Source organism: Eleutherodactylus coqui, chromosome 12 (assembly GCF_035609145.1).
Source record: "Eleutherodactylus coqui strain aEleCoq1 chromosome 12, aEleCoq1.hap1, whole genome shotgun sequence".
In the NCBI taxonomy this organism is placed as follows: Eukaryota; Metazoa; Chordata; class Amphibia; order Anura; family Eleutherodactylidae; genus Eleutherodactylus; species Eleutherodactylus coqui.
Genome location: NC_089848.1, coordinates 115,276,343 through 115,299,432, shown reverse-complemented (window position 1 = coordinate 115,299,432; position 23,090 = coordinate 115,276,343). Strand labels below are relative to the sequence as shown.

The window sequence follows — 23,090 nt, the reverse complement described above, 5'->3', positions numbered from 1 at the left end:
GGGGCTGGCAGAGCATCCCCAAACTTGGCCTAGGGATAAAAGGCAGCCACGTCCATAATGTGGCTATGCTGATCTTACCTTCCTCCTCCGGACAGGTTTTCTTCCCAGGTATGTCCCGCAGGTTGGTGTTTGGTGGGGTGTTTCTGACAGCTGTTATGGGACTCACACACTCTTGTTCTACAAAGCCATGGACTACTTTCTGCAAGCCACGAAGTGCAGCAATTGCTGCTTCCCCTGCAGGATATGAGATATCAGACATGAGGCTAACCATGCGAATGATCTTCACCGATTTATCCAAAAAGAAAAAAAAAAATTCTTACCATTCTCAGCAGAACAAGCACTGGCTGCAATCCTAACAGCGTCCCGGGGCGATCGTCTTACGCTCTCATTCAGTCGGGAAGCGGAAGCTGCAGGAATTATTCAGAAAGTCACAAACAAATACAATGTCAGGCCTAGACTATGACATCTACTGCACAGCTATAAATGCAGGATACAGGGCTTCAGTAACTCCAATACAAGTGAATGGGCAAACGTTGTATGATCACCTATTTGCTTGTATTGAACTGTGATTGTTGTAAGTTGCATCAAAATCTAACTTCTGTGCATCTTTGATATGCGTTCACCCCTTAAAGACCACAACAATTTGGGTCTGCAAAGGGTTCTCTGGCAAAAAATTATTTTTTTTCTTTTTAAAGACAGTGTTGCTTACTGCTGCAATCCCCTCGATCTCCGCTTACTTCTGGATAGCATGGCCATGTGCCATCCAAGTGCTAATCAATGATCTCAGGGGTACCACAGCTGAGACAAGTGTGAGTAGACCGTACATGACTGAGCAACGTGGAAATGAGCGGAGACTGGCGTACACAACAGGCTCCTTTATTATTTTATTATTAGCAGTCAAGAACCAATTTTATTCATTCTGATGTACTTAAAATGCCTTATATGTGCTGTGCCTCAAGTCCTCCACTGCGATTTGTGGCTGGGAGGGGAGGGGGTTCCCAGCACAGATCCCCCTCCCCTCTGTCAGAAGCGGTGTAGCCACATCCACACAATGCTTATCTCTCCTTAAGGCCGGGCTCACACAAACACGTGGGATTCAGTCTTTTGCTGGGTTCAAGATGTGTCTACTCACCAGTTAAAGCCTCTTTTGGTTTCTTCAGTACAATTCCATCTTGGACGCTAGACACGGGAGGAGCAGCAACTGCCACAAGGGGACTGACTGATCCCAATTCAGCAAACTCACTCACCACCCTCTGCAGTCCACCAATCGCGGAATACGAAGGATCCACTGGGGATTAGATAACAGAGGCTGTTAGTGGCCAATAACCTACCATCAGGGCAGCAGACAGGAATGTGACCCGCTACCATTCTCCGAGGACCAGCTCGTGTCGTCACTATACACAGAATCCACAGAAGCAATGGTGTTGTCATTCAGCTCCGCTTGGAAATTGGAATCCTCTACAAAACAGAAAAAAATCATTTGCAAAGGGGTTTTCCAGTTCAATATAAATAAAACTAATCTCTGTATTACTAAAGTTCTGCGCCTTTTTTTTTATAAGACTGTGTTTAAGTACCATTTTCAAGATCTCTACTTACTGTCAATGACAAAGGTGCATTACACATTAGAAAATAGGGATCTAATACACTAACAAGCAGTATACCCGTACCAAATGCTTGTCTGCTATAATTGAGAACTAGTATAGAATGTATTAACCCTTTCTAGCCATTCGCTCTTCTTACCATTACAGAAGAGATAATTAGATCTGTCCATTCTCTGAGCGAGGGAGTGTCCAACTGCGATGCTATACATGGCCCGGGACGGGTTACTGGATTCTGCACATGGGATCTCCTCCATAAGTTTCATGAGTCCTGTCAGATGGACATTTGCAGCCAAGTGCCCTGCAAAGAATTAAACAAGAGGCTGATCCTGTACTGAAATAGATCATTTTTGGTCAGTGCTAAAATTATTGGTTTTCTGGACTTTTATGGGACAAATTATAAGAATTTAACAAATTTCACATCTCCCAACCAGCCCCAGTGGGTATCATTATATTTTTTGCTGCTGAGTACTAGGACTCTACAATGGAGTCCTATCCTGAACATGGTATACATCTGCTTGGCTTCTAAACTCTTCATATCTCTTTGCCGTACAGCTTATTATGCCAATGAACACCCAATATCCGTATTCAGATCATTAAACAAACGCAGACTAGTTGACAGTTTTAATGCAGCAAGAGTGGTTTTAAACCATAAATGTAAAAGCGGGGAAAAAAAACGTGAGAATGGGAACATTAATGAAGATATAGAAAAGATGATGGATTTTTAGAGTTGCTGACTATAGAGCCAACAGAAGTTTAAGGTGATGCTTCTCTTAACCCCAAGGGTGTGATTGGAGAGGCTGCTGACCTGATGGTTTTGGGACATCAGGACTCTGCGGAGGCTGTATCCATTGTCTGAAGGCCTCCAATGGAGGCTTTTCATCTTTCTCTTGTTTCACTTTTATGTTTTTCGCCTCAGAAAGGATTCCTGAAAGAAAAAAAAGAAGTCCGTGGATAAGTGCCCTAAAACTCAGCGCTCTGTTTCAACCACTTGATGGAAAGAGCAGAGCGATTCAGCTAGCACCTTTTATGTAGTTCTCACTGAAGTAAATGAAAAGCCAAGATGGAAATACTCCATTAACCCCTTCCCGCTCCATGACGTACCGGCACGTCATGGGAGGCGAGTACTTCGCGCAAAATGACTTACCGGTACGTCATCGGGATAGAGCAAGATCATGACTGACCTCGTGCTATCCCACAGCGGGAGCCGGCTGTCAGTCACAGCCGGCGTCTCGCTGCAACAGCAGGGGGGCATCGGAGATGCGCCCCCCGCTGTTAACCCCTTCCCTGCCGCGATCTAAGTAGATCGCAGCAGGGAAAGAGTTCACAGAGGGAGCGTGCTCCCTATTTATCTCCGGCCGGCTCTCGCGATGTTATCGCAAGAGCCCAGCCTGTCACCATAGCAACAGGATGCCAGACACTGGCATCCTGTATTGCCTATGATCGCTGTATAGGCAGTAACTCTGCCATGCCTTATCACAGCGATCATAAGTGCAGTGATGTAAGTCCCTCAGAGGGACTCAAATTGTGTAAAAAAAAGAAAAGAAAAATGTAAAGAAAAAAAAAAAAAGGAAAAAAACAACACACCTTTTTTGTGCTTTTTCTAATATTAGCATAAAAAAAAGAGATAAAAAAAATTAAAACCCCACATATTAGGTATTGAAAAGAAAGACTTCCAAAAAAAAAAAAAAAAAAAAAAAAAAGGGGTTTTATTGCAAAAAAGTGTAGAAACCTAAAAAAAAAATTAAAAAAAAATTGAATTTTGATATCGTTGTAACCATACCGACCCACAGAAAAAATTTAGTGTGTCATGTCTGCTGCATGATTAACGGTGTAAAAAAAAAAAAATCTATGGCAGAATTTATGCGTTTTCTCTCCCCGTTATCATAAAAAAAAAATAATAAAAAAAGTTTTATGATATAGTCTATGTACCCAAAAGTGGCATCGATAAGAACTACAGCTCGCCACGCAAAAAACAAGCCCTTATACGGCCACGTCTACGGAAAAATAAAAAAAGTTATGGCTTTTGAAAAATGGAGATGTAAAAATACCAAAAATCGCTTGGTCCTCAACGCCAAAATAGGCCGTGTCATTAAGGGGTTAAAGGGGTTTTGTCGTTAAAAAAAAAAATAAAAAATTCTATACTCCCCTACTTCTTCCCCGTCAGTCTCCTTCCCATATCCTGTCCTCGCTGAGCTTTCTGCAATACCCCGGGGTCACCTTACCGCACGCTGACCAGCCTGTTATGAAGGCTGCATTCCTCACATCCCTGTGCTATAGCCTTCACTGGCTAGGAATGAATTCTGATCTATTGCAGAGACCGCTCACATGAGCAGTCTCTGCAGTAGATCGACATCCCCCCTTGCAGGCCTGTAAACTATGACGCAACGTACATTAGCTGGCAGGAAGAAGGCTGCCTGAGAACGTGCACAATGTCACAGGAAGGAGAGAAATCAGCCAGCTGGAGATGAGGTGACCCCCAGGACTGCAGGAGACAGGAGATCAGTGAGGTGAAGATCTGGTAGGTAAACTGACAGGAGAAGAATAAGCAAGTATAGATTTTTTTTTTCTTTAATGACAGAATCCCGTCAAGTAAATATTTTCCAACATCTCATAAAGCATCTAGCTACATTATCAAGCACTATCACATACAACACATGATCAGCTATATAGCTTTCTGTAGGTACCTTGAGTGCAGATGCGGCCTGTGTCTGATGTGGATGTAACATGTATGGACGGACTGGGTCGGAAGGCGGGGATTTTTCTCACGCAGTTCATAACGCTCATCAAATGGGAGTTTCCAATAGGCTGATCTGCATGATCGGAGGAGGAGTGATGCATTTTTAGCAGACTTGTGATAAATGTAGCTCCTAAGACAACACTATATATCCCTAAACAAGGCGACTCCAAAACCTGTGAATGAGGGAATGCTAAAATCCCAAATGCAACAAATCAATTGCAGTTTGAGGGGAAGGGAGAAAATTCTACATGGATCAGCTCAACTGTATGACACTTGCAATATACTCCTTATGGCAATTTGGTCTCTAGCAGCAGACCTCAAAAGACTGTGCTGGATGCATCAAGTCACTAATTTACAACAGCAAATTCTCTTTTAAAAAGGTCTATATGCTCAATCTAGAAGCTTGCACCTTTGGGACTTGGGAGCTCCAGGTTCTGCTCAGCATACATCCTTCATGCAGATGATGGAAGTGTGTACACTTTTGTAGACTGTAGGTTAAAGGGGTTGTCCCGCGCCGAAACGGGGTTTTTTTTTTTCAAACCCCCCCGTTCGGCGCCAGACAACCCCGATGCAGGGGTTAAAAAAGAACACCGGAGAGTGCTTACCTGAATCCCCGCGCTCCGGTGACTTCTTACCTACTGAAGATGGCCGCCGGGATCTTCTCCCTCGGTGGACCGCAGGGCTTCTGTGCGGTCCATTGCCGATTCCAGCCTCCTGATTGGCTGGAATCGGCACGTGACGGGGCGGAGCTACACGGAGCCGGCATCCTGGACAAGCGGCCCCATTGAGAAAAGAAGAAGACCCGGACTGCGCAAGCGCGGCTAATTTGGCCATTAGACGCCGAAAATTAGTCGGCTCCATGGAAACGAGGACACTAGCAACAGAACAGGTAAGTGAATAACTTCTTATAACTTCTGTATGGCTCATAATTAATGCACAATGTACATTACAAAGTGCATTAATATGGCCATACAGAAGTGTATAGACCCACTTGCTGCCGCGGGACAATCCCTTTAATGTGCTCACAGCCAAGCCCAACTGTACTAGGCAGGAAAACAACAGCTTTGTAATGGTGATAGTTTAGTACTCTTGCCACAAGCTTACAAGACCAGCTTCATTATACCAACTTGTCACATGGATCTTCCACAGTGGTACCTACCTTCACTGGGGACCCTGGGCAGCTCTTCTGGTGGTCTCCACAAATCCCGATGACTGGGAGAACAGCTGCTGACAAGACGGGAGTTGCTGGACACTTCCATGGCTGGCCTCTTCGCACTACCGAACACACCAGACCGACAGGAAAGATCTGAAATGTGCAGAGAATGCTAAAAATGTAGCGCACCCCGAAGCTCGGAAACAAGATTAATCCTTTAATGATCAGTTCTGCTTTAATGAAGTTCTAAATTTCTCCTTATTTACCTCTCCACATTTCAGCGGCCATAACTTTTTTTTTTTTTTACTGACCTGGCTGTACAAGGCCAATGCAGAAGAAAATGTGTAATTTATATAATTTTATTTTGCAGAACAGATTAAAAAAAAGGCTTTTGGGATTTTTTTAAAATGTATTATTCTTTATGTTAGTACAGTTAATACATTATGATATGTTACTAGTTGTTAGGCCAGTACTCAGTGTTAATAAGCAGACAGCCCTCAGGTCTTTTCTAGGTCTCCAGGGCTTACTGCACAGGGGTTCTATCAGTCCCCAATTATTAGTAAACCTACTAATCCAACTAGAGGTAGTAGGCCCCATTGATTAGGTTATGGTCACTCGAGGTTTCTTCGATTCCAGCCATTGGAACAGGAGCTCTGCCATTAGATAGCTGAGCGCCCACTCTAAAGGGATAGGAAGTTTGAGGGTGTTCCAACAGAGCCCCCACCTCTATGAAAATTCCCTTACAAAAAAGGCATTGTTTAGTTAGGGGACTTTAAATTAACTACATTCCCTGACATATCAGAAGGATCCATGAGTTGTGTCCATTACTAGTGCAGCTATACCCCATGCACCAATTGTATATAGAGCACCTATTGTATTGATGTAACCACTATCTTACCATCAGAGTGGGTTCTCTTCATTCCCAGTTCTCCCCTCCGAGGCTCCTCACTGCCATGTGACACACCCCGAGTGTGGATCTTTTCCAGACACTTCCCCAGGGCAGATAGCGGGACACTGCTCATAGGTGACGCTGTAGTAATTACAGTATGGGAATTATTTACCATAAATATCAGCATTAGCAACCCACTGTCCAAAGACCGACACAGGTATTATGTCCATCCTCTCACCCTCTCTGCTCGCCCTTGTATTCTGATTGTCCGAGGTCTTTGGCTCTATGCCCCTTAGCTGGGCGGCTCCATTGGTGACAGCTACAGTGAACGGATTAGGTTCAGGCACTGGGATCATGGGCTCCCTGGAACTGTTTGCTCTGATGGAGGCCTCTGTAATATAATTAACAGGAAAAGAACCAAAAAGAACTGATGACAAAGCTTGCTAACAGGATTCAAAGATTTAAGAACATATCCCATAGATATGGATGGAATTTAACATGCTTATTCTCCATTAGAGTCCATGTGAGTGCGCTCCCTCCGCACCCAGATTCCTAACTAAAACTCTGTCCATGTCCCCAACATTACGGCGGCATGCACTGAGCGTTTTCAGCAGTGCAAACATTCAGTAAGTTTCATTTATAGATTTTGGAGCGTTGCAGTAAATTTACCTGAACAGACTCTGCTCATATCTGCACCCCATCGTGTGGTGGACAATGTGTTACTGTAAGGACGTGGGCGGCTGGTGGTAATCTCCTTCAAGCAGTTCACTAGTCTGTGTAAGGGGGAGCTTCCTAAGGGTGCATCTGTAAGAGGATGATGGGATTACAAAGAGGTCCTAAAAAGAAGGTTTGTGTGTCTGTTAAAGAATATCAAAATTTTCAAACTTTAAGGCGGGGCTCACATGAACGGGTCGGATTCTGCATAAGAGGGCCTGCAGCAGGTTCCGGCTGTGAGCCCGGCTGGTGACCCTGTGTACCTCAAACTGTACTGCAAATGACGGATGAAGCCATGCACAGTACAGTTCTTTTTTTTTTTTCTTGCACCCGCAGCTCATATGCAATGTTAATTGCGTACAGGCTGCAGGTCGGATGTCTCCATTGACTTCAAAAGGAGACCGTCCGCAAGGTTTCTGCAGCAAAATAAAGTATCCTGCGATTTTTTTTTACACTCGCGGAATACACAATTTGTATCCGCGAGTGTGAAGGAAAATTCGAAAGTACATGCTTTCATTGACCGCATTTTACTGTGGATCGTTTGCACAGACTGCGATCACGAAACCTGCAATACAAATCCAGTTGTGTAAGAGTGATCTAAGACTGGGTTTCCATACTGCAGCAAGCCAAAATTCACACTCCAACAGACAATGCAGCTAAATTGGAGTCACTCATAACAACTGTGGTTTAACCCCTTCCCGCTCCATGACGTACCGGTACATCATGGAGGGGCAGGGTATGTATGAAGAGAAGTTGCGTGGCAACCTCTCTTCATACAGTGCAGGCGTCAGCTGTTTATAACAGCTGATAGCCGCGATCAGCCGCGCAGCTATTACCCATTTAAAGGCTGCTGTCAATTCTGACAGCGGCATTTAAATCCTCCAAACGATGTTCGGGGGGTCCCGCACGCCCCCCCCCCCCGCAGTGAGATCAAGGGAGCCGTGCAGGTGTCAAGGCAGCCGGGGGCCTTTAGAAAGGCCCTAGGGCTGCCTTAGCAGACTGCCTATCAAGCCATCCCCGTGGGTACTATAATAAACTACAGAACATTATGCAAAAAATGAGCTCTTGCTCAACTACGTCGGCGGAAAAATAAAAAAGTTACTGCGTGCACAAAATGACCGCAGAAAATAATTGAAAAAAATTAAATTGTCTTTGAAAAAAAAAGTAGTATAGTAAAAAAAAAACAAAAAAAAAAACTAACTATACAAGTTTGGTATCGCAGCAATCATACTGACCCATAGAATAAAGTTATCATGTCGCTTTTGTTGCCGATTGTGCGCCGTAGAAACAAGACGCACTAAAAGATGGCAAAATGTTGTTTTTTTTTTTCATTTTACTCCACTTAGAATTTTTTAAAAGTTTTTCAGTACATTATATGGTACATTAAATAGCACCATTGAAAAATATAACTCGTCCCACAAAAAACAGGCCCTCATACAGCGACGTCGATGGATAAAGAAAGGAGTTACGATTTTTTTGAAGGGGGGAGGAAAAAACGAAAATGGAAAAAGAAAAAGGGGCGCGTCATTAAGGGGTTAATGGAACAGAGCTGCAGTATAAAGAATGAAGAGAAACAGAACAGCAGTTGGGTGATTTAATGACATAGTTTGAAATCGCCTCCTTTCTCAGTCTCCAATAGACATGAAGCCAAGCACATATAATAATGAATGCTGTTCTGGAAAAAAAAAAAAAAAAGTGTCAAGGACTATATAGACCAGAGTTACCTGCAGGGGATCGTAGAGGAGAAGAAGCCAGCTTCCAGTGCACTCTCTCTACCTGCAGGGATGCGGAGGAGGATGATGGGGTGTGGTAAACTTTCCTCCCATAAATTGGCGACTCCATCAAGTCTCTCTCACTTCCAGAATCCTCTGCAAAGGGAGAAAAGTGACCTCTACTTTCAGCATTACTATAATAGAATAGATTGCATGCTATTTGGGATATTAGGAAACTACACAAGTTACAGTTCCTTACTATGATGCGAATTGCACTCCATAAAATACAGACCTTGTTTAATCTTTATTTTAAATTCCCCCAGATTAGTTCCACGATTGGGAGATACTGGGGAGACACTTGGGTTCCTGGGTGAGGCAGATGTTGAATGGCTCAGTGAACTCCCACCTGTTTGGTCAGAAGTGTACAATATATCAATAAATAAATGTAAACCTGGTCTCACCCAAACGTTTCTCTTTAGGTAAGGCGCACTCACCTCCAGAGCAGGGTCTCCTGGCATAGTCTGGAATCAGATGGTCCCGGGTTCCTGGGCTGTACAATGGAGTTTTGGGAAGGTGGGAAATGATGGACTTCACCGAAGGGATCTCTTTCTGTTGTCCGAGGTTGTGAGCAGGACTGTAGGCTGCAGGAAGCTCTTCTGAGAGCGACAATACTCTTGTAATGCTTGTGACCGTAATTCCCCATTTACAATGCTATCAATGACAATCCCATAGGGCTGGGATTGCGCTGCACCATATGCATGGCGATTCTGTGCATTTATCCTACACACTCACCTTGTTTTATCTGTAGCCTGCCTTGTACACTTTCACCGCTGGTGCCCGAGTCACTCTTGATACATGATGAGGATACAGATGGATGACGGACAGGTGTGCTGTACTTCAATGACTGAGTCACACAGAGCTCTGCTGTTATACAAAGAGTGTTTTACTCATCCCAAGCTTAGCATACTTTGGCCAGAAATCAAACATCCTCCATGATTGTGACACTTACTTTTCTCTGCTTTGGTCAGGATTTTGTTGCTACTCTGCTCAGCACTTTTGTGCATCCCCAGACTATCTGCAACTTCTGGGGTCTTACTCAGAGGAACATGGGCAGAAGCTGGGGAACAAGCTGGTGATGGTTCTTCCGTCTTAACTAAATAAATAAGATGCAAGGATTAACTTCTGAGTGCAGAACACATGTCAGGCTGAGCTGCGAACAGGATCTTTCAAGTAGTAATGCCAGAATGAAGAATGCACTTCTTTTCCCAAGTTTAGAATATATTAGTATATGTTATTAAAATTGGCTGTCAGACCTTCCAAGGGGTTATCGCCCAGCTTTTCTGGATATTTCATACCTGCCAATTCCCATATCTCTGCATAGCTTGGCAGATTTATCATTCAGAACTATAAAAAGCTGAGTGACAACCCTGGAAGCTACAATGGTGCTCACACTGGCGGTCATCCAGCTTTCCAAGAGATAGATATAACAAAGAGTTCCTTTTACAGAGAGACATGCAATCTCCAATCATGATATAGCCCAGCGCACCTTCCAGGGATGGCCTGCTGTTTCCATGATCTTCTGTGCTACAGGCGGGAGAACAGCTTCCATCTGTGACTGAGCTGCCCAAAAGGAAACCTGGGATCTCATTCACTAGTCGCATCAAGGCACCGAGGTGGCTACTACTCTCAGCAGACTCTGAAGAACGGAAAAGTAAGACTTGGCAAGAGTTCAGGAACAATCCTAGGTTAAATAAATATGCATACAGGGCATACTAGATCGTATCTGGAGTAGGAAAGGCTCAGATTGTCTTACCTCTTCCGGTACACGGTAAGGCGTCATCATCCTTAGCCAACATGCTGACTCCATCCATGTCCTGGTCTAAGAGAAACAGGTCTTCTGCTGAAATGAGAAAGCAAGTCTGAGTTCAGACTGTCACCCATTAAGTAAAAAAAATATATGCATTTCTTAGGCCTCCCTCACGCAGGTGTTCGGCAAAGCACCGCAGATGCCCAGTCTGTGGGCTCACCCGTCACTACCAGGCTAGAGGTGTTCTGTGCAAGCAATTTTACTGCCTCAGAATCCACTCTGGCATATTTTGCCAGCCTTGCCACTCGGTTCTTACTCCGCACACCAGCGCCATCTTTGATATCACCACCGCCGGCTTCTTCTGACTGGCGGTGCTCTTTACGGCATGTCATGGTTCCCTCGAGCAGTGGGGGGATATGCTGGAACCCTTACAGGGTAGGTTACCTGCACTTTGTACCCTTTTCTTCCCGTGTGTTCTGGTTTAAAGAATCTGATAAGGATGTTTTAGCAGAAGCCCCAAGTGCAGCCGCTTACATGCCACACTAGGATCTGCCACTGGGGCTTTATTAAAAAAAGTTTACAGTCTCCTAAGTAAAGAATAAAAGTTTTCGTTCACTGACATAAAGCAAAAATATTGTAAATGGTGAAGCAACTGAACAACCCATTTAATACTAAAAGAGAATGCACCCACCATGGTGACGGATTCTTGTGTGAGATTCTTGATTAACCCAGAGATTCTCCTCTTCATTGTCAATTCTTAACACAAGGTCGGGCTTCTCCTTTAGGAGTCCTAAGGTGAAGAATAAAACTATAAGGAGAGGTAATAATGGAATACATGCATATGTATGTTTTGGTCACTCATGATATTAGTAACAGTGTACATAAGATGGCTGTTATGATGTGTTTCCACGGGTACCAGTAAGGTGATGTGCCCTGGTTGTATTGGAACCAGTCAAATAGTTTGTGCCAAAAAAATGCTCATTGATGTAACGATAATTGCTGCAATTCAACCTGAAAATACAATTATCGCTTTGCGGATGTTACAAACTGACTTGTCCTAGCAAATTGAAACTTGATCCATAAGTCGTAACCAATTAGGGACTTGTTCCAATTTTTTTTTACTATAGCATCTAAATCAGTATAAGAAAATATAATTGTGGCAATGCAATTCATGAAACAATGAGGCCGATAAGTGCTGCAAATATCTTATAGGGTATGACCAGTGTCCTGGGGGCAAAATCAGCTTGTTCATGCTGCAGAATTTACAGACTTACCCAAAGAGATCAAAGATTGGTAATTGTCAGACATGACCTCCCTGTAGAGATTCTTCTCAGTTGCCCCAAGCAATTCCCATTCTTCCTTGCAGAAATATATAGCAACATCTTCAAATGTCACCTGTGTGTAAAATTCAGAGAAAGATCAGAGAAGGGCTGTTAGAGGAAGGAGATGGGAAAAGAACCGCCAAGCCTAACAACCTATGAATTGCTTTTATTTAACAGTGCACAGACTTTACAACTTCTCATTTGCAGCTCATAATAAAGAGGCGCTATTAGCGAGAGCAAAAATCCATTAGCCCTACTGTATTATCCCATACCACCACTTGTTATTTAAGTGAATGCCTAACATATGTACAACCCTGGAAGTTGCTTAAAAGGTAATTTTAAATCATAAAAGTTATCACCAATATTGTTTCCATTAGCTGCTGTCTATAGGAAGCAAAACCACTGGAAATGTGCTTGCTGTAAAGGCCCTTTTACATGCAAAGATAATTGCTTAAAACGGCAGAACGACTGAACAAACTGCCGAAATTTTGGCATTAAGTAACACGCGCAGTTAATGGCTTTAATCATCTGCGTTTTCCTCCAGGAGTTGTTTGCCCAGCTGGGTGTGTGTTTAGGCCATTGTTATTGCATAAACACTTCACTCAGCTGAGCAAATATCCAGTCGGCACATTCCATTGCTCTCCTAGCTGCTGAGTAGAACACCAATTGAATATGCAAAGCAAACAAAGCCATGGTTTAGCCGCTGGAAAGACTGAACGAACTGCATTCAAACTCAACAAGTTTCTAGCGGCCAAACGATGGATTTTATGCCAGCCTAAAAACCTTGGCTAACAATAATTGAATGAATAGTGCACGACTGCCCGCGTTTACATGTAACAATTATCGCTCATTTTTGTCTGTTTGAACGAGTTTTGAGCGATAATCGCTGCGTGTAAAAGGGCCTTAATAGATGGGGTCACCTTCTGCAGCCAGCAGGTCAATCTTGTTATCAATATATTAGGAACTGTTTAAGCAATTTAAAGGCCTTGTCACAACAGTAGAACTCTTCTTTACAACCGCTTCAGCATGTACCCATCTGCGGTGATTCTCTACATCTACATCTGTGTATTACATTTATATGTAATGCACAGATGTAGATAAGATCATACTGGGAATGTTTAAAAATACCTTATTCTCTAGGCTGCTACTTATGTCCCGAGGAAGCACCCCATTGTTGATAGGATGATTAGAGCTGCTCTCTTCTTCCTATGAAGGAATGCAAATAGCAGGAATATAAGTCATTAATCAGCCATGCTGTGGAGTGGTGCAAAATGTTTTTAGTGGGATAAAACCTTTAACTTAAAAAGTGCATCACCTGACTGACTAATAACATTGTATGTGCGTTTGGTACAGGTGGGCAACTGCGACTCTTTGCAGGCCTTGGAGGACTCTGCAGGCCTTTTAATTTTTCTTTAGCTCTCTGTGGTGTTCGCTGCAGGAAGTTATCACAAGTCTGGAAAGACAAAAACATCATGAATTTCATGGGCGGTATGGATTCAAATATGCGGAATGTACAATTAAAGACTGGACTGGATTTGAAATAATTGAATTCCGACTGTGGGGGATTGATCATGGAGACTCCCACAGACCTCAGTAATGTGGTGCCCAATTCCCATTCCTAGCAGAGAAGTGGCCGTGCATGACAGTCACTTTACATGTAAGTCAATGAGTGATACTAGGTTCAACCCCCTTAAATAGGAACATTTGGAGCCAGCTAATTAAAGGGGTTGTCCTGCGCCAAAACATAAAATTTTTTTTTTGCCCAGTCCCCCAGTTACTGAAAGGGAATACCGCAGCCATGTGTTATTTAAAAAAAAAAAATTCTCTTACCTGGATCCCCGTTCAGCAACTTTGAAAACTCTTCTGTCCAAGATGGCGCGGCTGGTCTTTTCCCATGGTGCCCCGCGGGTCTTCTCCCACGGTGCACCGTGGGTGTTCTTCTGCAGTCTGCGCTCCACTGCCGATTCCAGCCACCTCATTGGCTGATCGGCCGCACGTGGCGGAGGCGGAGCAACGCGATGACGCAGAGAAGAGGACGGCCGAGAGAGGAGTCAGGACGCAGCTCGCGAGCACAGATCATCCTGAAGAGGATTAGTCTCTGCGCAAGCGCTACGGATCCAGCTACCAGAGGAGTACTTTGGTCGGCACCATGGCAACGGGGACGCCAGCACGGGGGGGGGACCCCCTGTAGATAAGTTAATAACTTCTGTATGGCATATATTTAATGCACGATGTATATTACAAAGTGCATGTATATGGCCATACAGAAGTGTTTAACTTTACTTTATTTTGTGGGACAACCCCTTTAAGGGGTGATGGCAATCTCTAAATAACCCTGGTCATGGCACCTGTTTAATAACAATGGCAAAAGGAGGCAGGGATGCAGCCAAGTGACGTCTCTCAGCCAATCAGACCAAACAGCACCAAAAGTTGCACAAAGTCCAAGTGGTAGTTCATGGCACCATTTAATGCAGCTGTCCTCAACTTACAGACCACCATCAAGGAATGAAACTAGCACACAAGGTCCTGATACTGGCATTGCGTGCAGAACTGCCTGAAATGGAAGAGGAACCAGGAGTGACTGGTATACACACTCATAAAAAAAAATAAAAATCCATCCCCTAGTAGTTGTCGGAATGGAATGACACACTATATGTTTGATTGTAGCGTTGATAGAAGTAAGATTTCTATACCTACATAGAAGGGGGTTCTTTACTGTAAGAGTTGTGAGACCATGGAACTCTCTGCCTGAGGATGTGGTGATGGCAAATTCGATAAAAAGAGTTCAAGGGGACCCTGGACGCCTTTCTTGAGCGTAATATTATGTGTTATAATCATTTAGAACTTCCAAAAGGGTTGTTGATCCGGGGATTATTCCGATTACCAAATTGGAGTAGGAAGAAATGGTTTCCCTTAAATGGGGAAAATCGGTGCACTTCAAAGTTGTCCACTGAATCTTGGAAGCACTGGTCTTTTAGGAGTTCCCGGATTTGCGGTCCATCTAATATACCTGCTTTTAGCTTCTCCATGTAACCAAGCTAAACCAAGTATGATGTGCAATAGTGGCGATATGTACTAATAGTAAGCAAATACTGGCAGGAAAATAAAGAAAAAATATAAAAAAGGTAACATCAGTTATATCTCAAAAACTAGAGAGAGTTCTTAGGACGAAATGGATGGGATTTTTTGTAATCAGCGTCACAAAAAATACCCAGAATAAGGTCTAAAATTTCAGCCACCATTAAAAGTTTTGTTTTTTTTGTTCCCCAGTGTAATTTAATGTGGAAAACTGAAAACTTGAAGGGAGGCTCTAGTACCCTGTTGTACCGCCTCTAGCCTTGATACAAGATGTGATACTGGTGGGCATGGAGGCTTTAGTACTCTGTTGTACCGCCTCTAGCCTGGATACAAGATGTGATACTGGTGGGCATGGGGGCTCTAGTACCCTGTTGTACAGCCTCTAGCCTGTATACAAGATGTGGTACAGGTGGGCATGGAGGCTCTAGTACCCTGTTGTACCATCTCTTTCTTGCATACAAGATATGATACGCGCTGGCATGGAGGCTCTAGTACCCTGTTGTACCGCCTCTAGCTTTACTACAAGATGTGATAGTGTTGGGCATGGAGGCTCTAGTACCCAGTTGAACAGCCTTTAGCTGGGATACACGATGTGATACAGATGAGAATGGAGGGTCTAGTACCCTGTTGTACCGCCTCTAGCCTGGATACAAGATGTGATACTGGCGGGCATGGAGGGTCTAGTACCCTGTTGTACCGCCTCTAGCCTGGATACAAGATGTGATACTGGCGGGCATGGAGGCTCTAATACCCTGTTGTACCACCTCTAGCTTGTATACAAGATGTGATACGGTTGGGCATGGAGGCATTCAGGTTCTGTATGGTATCCTGCGGCATATATCGGTCTACCTTTGCTGTAACGGAGCCTCTAGATTGTGCAAACTTGTAATGTGTCAAAGTTGGCATCCCATACATGCTCTATTGGCGATTAATCTGGCGACCAGGCAGCCACGGAAGTGTGACAATGTTGTGGGGACATTCCTGGGACCCCTTGTGTGTGCGGTCAAAATTATCCTGCTGGAGGATGCCTCTTGGAAGCCGGCATGAGAGGAACACATGTGGCTGCAGGATGTCCTGAACATATCGCTGAGCTGTCATTTAGTGAGTACAATAACATTTACCAATTGTTTTATGATAGAGACTCCAATACATGATCCTAAAATCAGAACACCCATTGGTCGGAGGACTACCTTTATGTCATGTGCCAGCTTTAGAGCAGACATCAGGAATCTCTTTCTACAGATCAACAACCAACTGGTCAAGGAGAAAAGATGCAGATTAGGACCTACCTGTGTTTCCTGGTGCTGCTGGGACGTGACTACTGGATGTGATAAGTCCCGGGAGGTGCAGGGTGTCGGAACTTCTTGATTCACTGATGTACTCTCTTTCTCCACAAAATTAAGTACAATCTAAAAAAACAGAAAATATTTGGGAGCATTTTCCTTTAAGAGTTACTTACTTGTTTTATATTAAAATTAAAAAAAAAAAAAAGAGTTACTTATCACCTATTTAGAGGGACAAGGCTATATACACTAACCTGCTTGACACAGCGCTTGGCTGAGATACAGGGGCACTGAGAGGAGGAAACACAAGGTGGAACACAAGGAGATGCCAAATGACACTGCTCCAGCAGATCTCCAACACACTGAGCGGACAGAGAACACAAAGATTACCAACTATTATAAAGAAACAAACATACATATCCTGCTATGTGTAATATTGTGAATGTTCTTCACACTCAGGAGGCACACTGCCTAATAATGCCCAAAGAATCAGTTCTATTCTTGTACATAGAGGGCCCTATTATAGTAGTTATATTCTTGTACATAGGGGCAGTATTATAGTAGTTATATTCTTGTACATAGGGGGCAGTATTATAGTAGTTATATTCTTGTACATAGGGGGCAGTATTATAGTAGTTATATTCTTGTACATAGGGGGCAGTATTATAGTAGTTATATTCTTGTACATAGGGGGCAGTATTATAGTAGTTATATTCTTGTACATAGGAGGCAGTATTATAGTAGTTATACTCTTGTACATAGGGGGCAGTATTATAGTAGTTATATTCTTGTGCATAGGAGGCAGTATTATAGTAGTTATATACTTGTACATAGGGGGCAGTATTATAGTAGTTATATTCTTGTCCATAGGGGGCAGTATTATAGTAGTTATATTCTTGTACATTGTGGCAGTATTATAGTAGTTATATTCTTGTACATAGGGGGCAGTATTATAGTAGTTATATTCTTGTACATAGGAGCAGTATTATAGTAGTTATACTCTTGTACATAGGAGCAGTATTATAGTAGTTATATTCTTGTACATAGGGGACAGTATTATAGTAGTTATATTCTTGTACATAGGAGGCAGTATTATAGTAGTTATATTCTTGTACATAGGAGGCAGTATTATAGTAGTTATATTCTTGTACATAGGAGGCAGTATTATAGTAGTTATATTCTTGTACATAGAGGGCAGTATTATAGTAGTTATATTCTTGTACATAGAGGGCAGTATTATAGTAGTTATATTCTTGTACATAGGAGGCAGTATTATAGTAGTTATATTCTTGTACATAGGAGCAGTATTATAGTAGTTATATTCTTGTACATAGGAGCAGTATTATAGTAGTTATATTCTTGTACATAGGAGGCAGTATTATAGTAGTTATATTCTTGTACATAGGAGGCAGTATTATAGTAGTTATATTCTTGTACATAGGGGCAGTATTATAGTAGTTATATTCTTTTACACAGGTAGCAGTATTATAGTAGTTATATTCTTGTACATAGGGGGCAGTATTATAGTAGTTGTATTCTTGTACATAGGGGGCAGTATTATAGTAGTTATATTCTTGTACATGGGGGCAGTATTATAGCAGTTATATTCTTGTACATAAGGAGCAGTATTATAGCAGTTATATTCTTGTACATAGGAGGACAGTATTATAGTAGTTTTATTCTTGTACATAGGAGGACACTATTATAGTAGTTCTATTCTTGTACATAGGAGGACAGTATTATAGTAGGTCTATTCTTGTACATAGGGGGCAGTATTATAGTAGTTTTATTCTTGTACATAGGAGGACACTATTATAGTAGTTCTATTCTTGTACATAGGAGGACAGTATTATAGTAGGTCTATTCTTGTACATAGGAGGACAGTATTATAGTAGGTCTATTCTTGTACATAGGGGGCAGTATTATAGTAGTTGTATTCTTGTACATAGGGGGCAGTATTATAGTAGTTATATTCTTGTACATGGGGGCAGTATTATAGCAGTTATATTCTTGTACATAAGGAGCAGTATTATAGCAGTTATATTCTTGTACATAGGAGGACAGTATTATAGTAGTTTTATTCTTGTACATAGGAGGACACTATTATAGTAGTTCTATTCTTGTACATAGGAGGACAGTATTATAGTAGGTCTATTCTTGTACATAGGGGGCAGTATTATAGTAGTTTTATTCTTGTACATAGGAGGACACTATTATAGTAGTTCTATTCTTGTACATAGGAGGACAGTATTATAGTAGGTCTATTCTTGTACATAGGAGGACAGTATTATAGTAGGTCTATTCTTGTACATAGGGGGCAGTATTATAATAGTTCTATTCTTGTACATAAGGAGCAGTATTATAGCAGTTATATTCTTGCACATAGGGGGCAGTATTATAGTAGTTATATTCTTGTACATAGGAGGCAGTATTATAGTAGTTATATTTTTGTACATAGGGGCAGTATTATAGTAGTTATATTCTTGTACGTAGGGGGCAGTATTATAGTAGTTATATTCTTGTACGTAGGGAGCAGTATTATAGTAGTTATATTCTTGTACGTAGGGAGCAGTATTATAGTAGTTATATTCTTGTACATAGGGGCAGTATTATAGTAGTTAAAATAAAATAAAAATAAATGGTTATCTGCATAACGCAAACTTATTCCACAGAGCTTTCAGGTAAGGAAGGATGGAAGGCTGAGTCAACCTTGAGCCGGCTACATGAACCATGTGGGGATTGAACAAGGGCTTAGGATTGCATTTCTGCTGCCTTAACACTCTGCGCCACACGAGGCTTTCCAGTTAGTAGTTATATTCTTGTACATAGGGGGCAGTATTACAGCAGTTATATTTTTGTTCGGAGAGGGCAGTAGTAATACATTCTTGTCCATGGGAGGCATGAGTATTATAGTAGTTAGTGACAGGTCGGTACTTGAATATTTTTGAAGCACAATCACTTTGGGGATGCAGGGATCCTCCGGTACGGCTGTCACAATTGCAGCAGAGGAGCGCAGAGTTTCTCCCATTGAAAACAATGGTTGCTGCGATGCGAGAGCACGCAGCTAGATAGAACACGCTGCGATTTGTTTCCTGCACAACATTGCATCGCAGTGCCATGCAGAAAACATCGCTCATGTGTATGACTCCATGTTTATGCAGGATTTTGATGCCCGTGTGAAGCCAGCCTAAGGAATATTTTTTTTCACACCAATGGCCAATATTACTAGTAATTGTAGCTGCTCTTAAGCAGTAGACACACCAATACCAGTGGTTGGCTCTTGAAACAGTCCTCATAAAATAAAAATCAAGAACAGAATTAAAAAGACAAGTGGAAAATACAGTTGCAAATGGACTGAGGTCTTTAATTAGCTTCACCAGAATCTGGTACGATCAGCTGGTGCTGCCCAGCTGGCTGGGGTTGGCACAATATAATCACTCATACACTACACAGCTCGTTATTTTACCTGGTCTATAGATGGATTCAAACAGAATTGTCTGGAGGTCTGCTGGCTGTGAGGACACCGGGGGGATTGTGGAGGGTTCTCTGGCCTTTGCTCACATTTCCCAATATGTCTTGGCTCTTGGTTGTCAGTAAGCTGTTAATGAAAAGTGCTGGAATTGTAAGTGGTCTCTTGCGGAAAAAAAAAAGCTGTACCTTTAGTATCACCCATAGGTAGTTACTCTGTAAGTCAATGTCTGAACCATGTAAGACCTTTAATACATGACATGTCAATTGTATCGCCGTTTCCACTGCGGCTCTCTTCTCTCTACGGGGAGAGATTTCGACAGCGGAATACAGGCGGGAAAGCAGAATTTCCATGCGGTCCCGCTACGTACATTCAGTGAGATTTACGTCCCGTGGCAACGCATGCCCGCAATGTGCACGCGAGTGCGATGCGAGGTTTCCCACCGAAAACAATGGGAAACACTTGCCGATCGCTACTTCCCTGAAGTGATGCGAGGCATTTATAAAAACACAAAAACGCCTCGCATCTGCAGGGAAAATCACGATTCCTGAGCGCGATATCGGGCCGAGTTTCACGGCCCAATATTGTGCTCGGCTGCGTGAGATTAGCCTTAGGCCTCATGTCCACGGGGAAAATCAGGCCCGCTACGGATTCTACATGGAGAATCTGCAGCGGGTCCCTCCTGCCCCGCTGAAAATAGCAATTTAAAAGAATTTACCCATCCGTAGCGGGCGGGGAAAGTCTTCTCTTCCTCACAGCCGGATCTTCTTTTTCGGCCGGCGGATGAACTCGTCACGGCTGCGGCACGTCGCCGACGTGCCGCGCACATGCGCCGGGCACATCCGCCGAGCCGAAGCAAGAAAGATGCGGCCGTGAGGAAGAGAAGACCTTCCCGGTCCGCTACGGATGGGTAAATTCTTTTAAATTCCTATTTTAGGTCTCCCGCGGATCCGGACGGCTTCCATAGGCTTCAATAGAAGCCCGTGGGAGCTGTCCCCGCGGGAGACCCGCACGAAAATGGAGCATGGTCCAGATTTTTTCATGCTCCATTTTTTTTAAAATCTCTTTTATTGACCATCCGTGGGTATTTATCTACCCCTCGGGTGGTCAATGCATCCCTATGGGGTGCGGATCCGCGGGCAGGAGAAGAGTTAAAATCCGCTGCGGATTTTAATTCTTATTTTGCCCGTGGACATGAGCCCTTAGCCTTATATAAATAAAGCTTAGTCATTGTGTAGTAAAAGGTTTTATAAGACTAGGCCTTACGGTAGGTAATATGCTTGCTGTCAGTGAAAGAACACATCCCGATTAACATTCAGATGCTGAAAACCCTAATCTTGCCCACGTCCTGCTCACACAACTGAGCTCTATTACAAAACACAAATGTAGTAACAACCAGTCAGACAATGAGGTTGTATTTAACTCACAGAGAATTGCCTAGAGTGACACACTGAAGCAAACTCTCTACTCTGTGACCGGGACTAGGTCAGGACATGGTTTCAACTTTGAATGTGAACGAGAATGATCCTCATCACTGTCAGCAAGCAAAGATCTTTCATAGGACTACAGGCTAATGCCCACAGACGGATCATTGCTGCAGAATTCACAGCCAGACGCCCGGCGCGAATTCCGCAGTAATAGTCTATAGACCTGCAATGGTAAAGGACTCTCGCGGGGTAGAATTGCAGCATGTTGTACTCTGGGTGAAAAAATGCAGTCAATGGAAGCTGTCCGTTTCACGATATTCTGCTAAAGTACCGCGAAAATCTGCGTCATGCCCGGCACTGTGCATGCGCGCCGACTGAGGCACTTACGGGGGATCCGGAGAAGCGAGTATAGAGATTCTGCAGTGGGAATCCGACCCGGCCGTGGGCACGAGTCCCTAAACAGAGCATAAATTAAAAAGTTGCAAAAAGCATTTCATTTTGATTAATCCCTTATGGACATGACCTATTTTAGGCATAAGGACGCAAGAACCTTTTTGGGATTTTTATCTCCACTTTTCAAAAGCTATAACTTTATTTTTCTGCCGACATGGTCGTATGTGGGCTTATTTTTTGCGTGGCAAACTGCAGTTTTTATTGGTACTATTTTTGGGTGCATATAATGTATTTTACAGCGCTAAATCCTACAGCATAAATGATACGATGCGCTGTTTCTGCGGGTCTGTACGATTAAGAAGATACCAATATTATAATTTTTTTTAGGTTTTTCCACTTTTGCACAATAAAAACCCTTTTTTGGAAATCTAAGCATTTTGCCTCCTTTTTTTGGGGGGGGGGGGGGGGGGTCTATGGCCTTTGCTGTGCAGGAAAAATATGGTGTTCAACTTATTGTGCAGGTCGTTACAGATACGATACCAAATCTGTGGAATTTTTTTTTTTAATGCAAAATAGGGGAAAATGCGTAAAAAAGGTTTTGTTATTTTTTCACCTTTTTTTAAAATTTACACCATGTTTTTTACATTTTTTTTTTTTATATCCCTGCAGGGAACTTGAAATATAACAGCTATGATAATGCATTGCAGGACTTCTGTACTGCAATGTTTTATCACATACGATAGCGATCACAGGAAATGGCAGGCCAGGACACCAGTATCTGGTGTCTTGTTACCACGGCAACTTCTTTGATGCTCCCTCTGTCCGCCCTTTACATGCCGGGATCTACACAGATCGTGGCATGTAGGGGGTTAACAGCGGGAATCGCTGTCCTCATGTATCCCCTCTGTTGCAGCAGGATAGCGCAGGCTCAGCTTATGATCCCGCGCCATCCACAATCTAAGTTTACTTCTTGTGTCAAGTAGGCACATCCTGTGGCATTAAGGGGATAAAGAGTCGGCACTTTTTTTAAAACCTCCGACATGTCAGAGCAACATGTCAAAGTTTTGATTACTGGAGGTTCGGGTGCCGAGTCCTCCACTGATTGCTCGAATTGAAGGGCTGTAGCGCTTACACAAGCGTTATGTCCCTTTGGCTGTCTTCGATCCTCTTGGCAGCTGAAGACTGATGCATAGACATTTATGTGTCAGTCTTCAGCCACCTAGAGGAGTCGGAAGGCAGGCGGAGGGACACAGCACTCGTGTGGACGCTGCAGCCCCTTCTATTTCAGCGATCAGTGAAGCTCTGAGCACCCAGATCCCACTGATCAAAACGTTGCAAGAGTTTAACCCTCTTAAAGAACTCATGTACATTATACGATAGAACCTTAGAAAAAGGTCAACATTTCATTTTGCAGCTTATGTATCCATAAATAAAGCATTAAATGCTAACTGAAAAGTTTCAGAAAAACTACGAACAAGGACTGAGATGCATCAGCTAGGTTTGTG

General features: G+C 43.0%; 1 protein-coding gene across 5 annotated transcripts in view; it reads right to left on the bottom strand.

Moving 5' to 3' along the window:
* Positions 1 to 23,090, bottom strand: part of LOC136586642 (uncharacterized) — a 48,075-nt gene that overhangs the window by 7,473 nt on the left and 17,512 nt on the right. For 3 of the 5 annotated variants that reach the window (XM_066584798.1, XM_066584797.1, XM_066584801.1), the window contains exons 7-31: positions 19,763 to 19,894; positions 16,551 to 16,658; positions 16,303 to 16,422; positions 13,251 to 13,388; positions 13,064 to 13,141; positions 11,888 to 12,008; positions 11,305 to 11,403; positions 10,620 to 10,706; positions 10,353 to 10,502; positions 9,816 to 9,959; positions 9,599 to 9,730; positions 9,301 to 9,462; positions 9,099 to 9,212; positions 8,819 to 8,962; positions 7,050 to 7,184; positions 6,619 to 6,771; positions 6,390 to 6,521; positions 5,498 to 5,644; positions 4,286 to 4,411; positions 2,407 to 2,526; positions 1,741 to 1,899; positions 1,366 to 1,458; positions 1,133 to 1,288; positions 321 to 407; positions 79 to 234 (exon numbers count right to left, since the gene is read on the bottom strand). In XM_066584798.1, the coding sequence (XP_066440895.1) occupies positions 79 to 234; positions 321 to 407; positions 1,133 to 1,288; positions 1,366 to 1,458; positions 1,741 to 1,899; positions 2,407 to 2,526; positions 4,286 to 4,411; positions 5,498 to 5,644; positions 6,390 to 6,521; positions 6,619 to 6,771; positions 7,050 to 7,184; positions 8,819 to 8,962; positions 9,099 to 9,212; positions 9,301 to 9,462; positions 9,599 to 9,730; positions 9,816 to 9,959; positions 10,353 to 10,502; positions 10,620 to 10,706; positions 11,305 to 11,403; positions 11,888 to 12,008; positions 13,064 to 13,141; positions 13,251 to 13,388; positions 16,303 to 16,422; positions 16,551 to 16,658; positions 19,763 to 19,894 (3,193 nt within the window). The remainder of the gene's footprint in view (positions 1 to 78; positions 235 to 320; positions 408 to 1,132; positions 1,289 to 1,365; positions 1,459 to 1,740; positions 1,900 to 2,406; positions 2,527 to 4,285; positions 4,412 to 5,497; positions 5,645 to 6,389; positions 6,522 to 6,618; positions 6,772 to 7,049; positions 7,185 to 8,818; positions 8,963 to 9,098; positions 9,213 to 9,300; positions 9,463 to 9,598; positions 9,731 to 9,815; positions 9,960 to 10,352; positions 10,503 to 10,619; positions 10,707 to 11,304; positions 11,404 to 11,887; positions 12,009 to 13,063; positions 13,142 to 13,250; positions 13,389 to 16,302; positions 16,423 to 16,550; positions 16,659 to 19,762; positions 19,895 to 23,090) is intronic. The other 2 variants (XM_066584800.1, XM_066584799.1) reach the window with 2 other exon arrangements.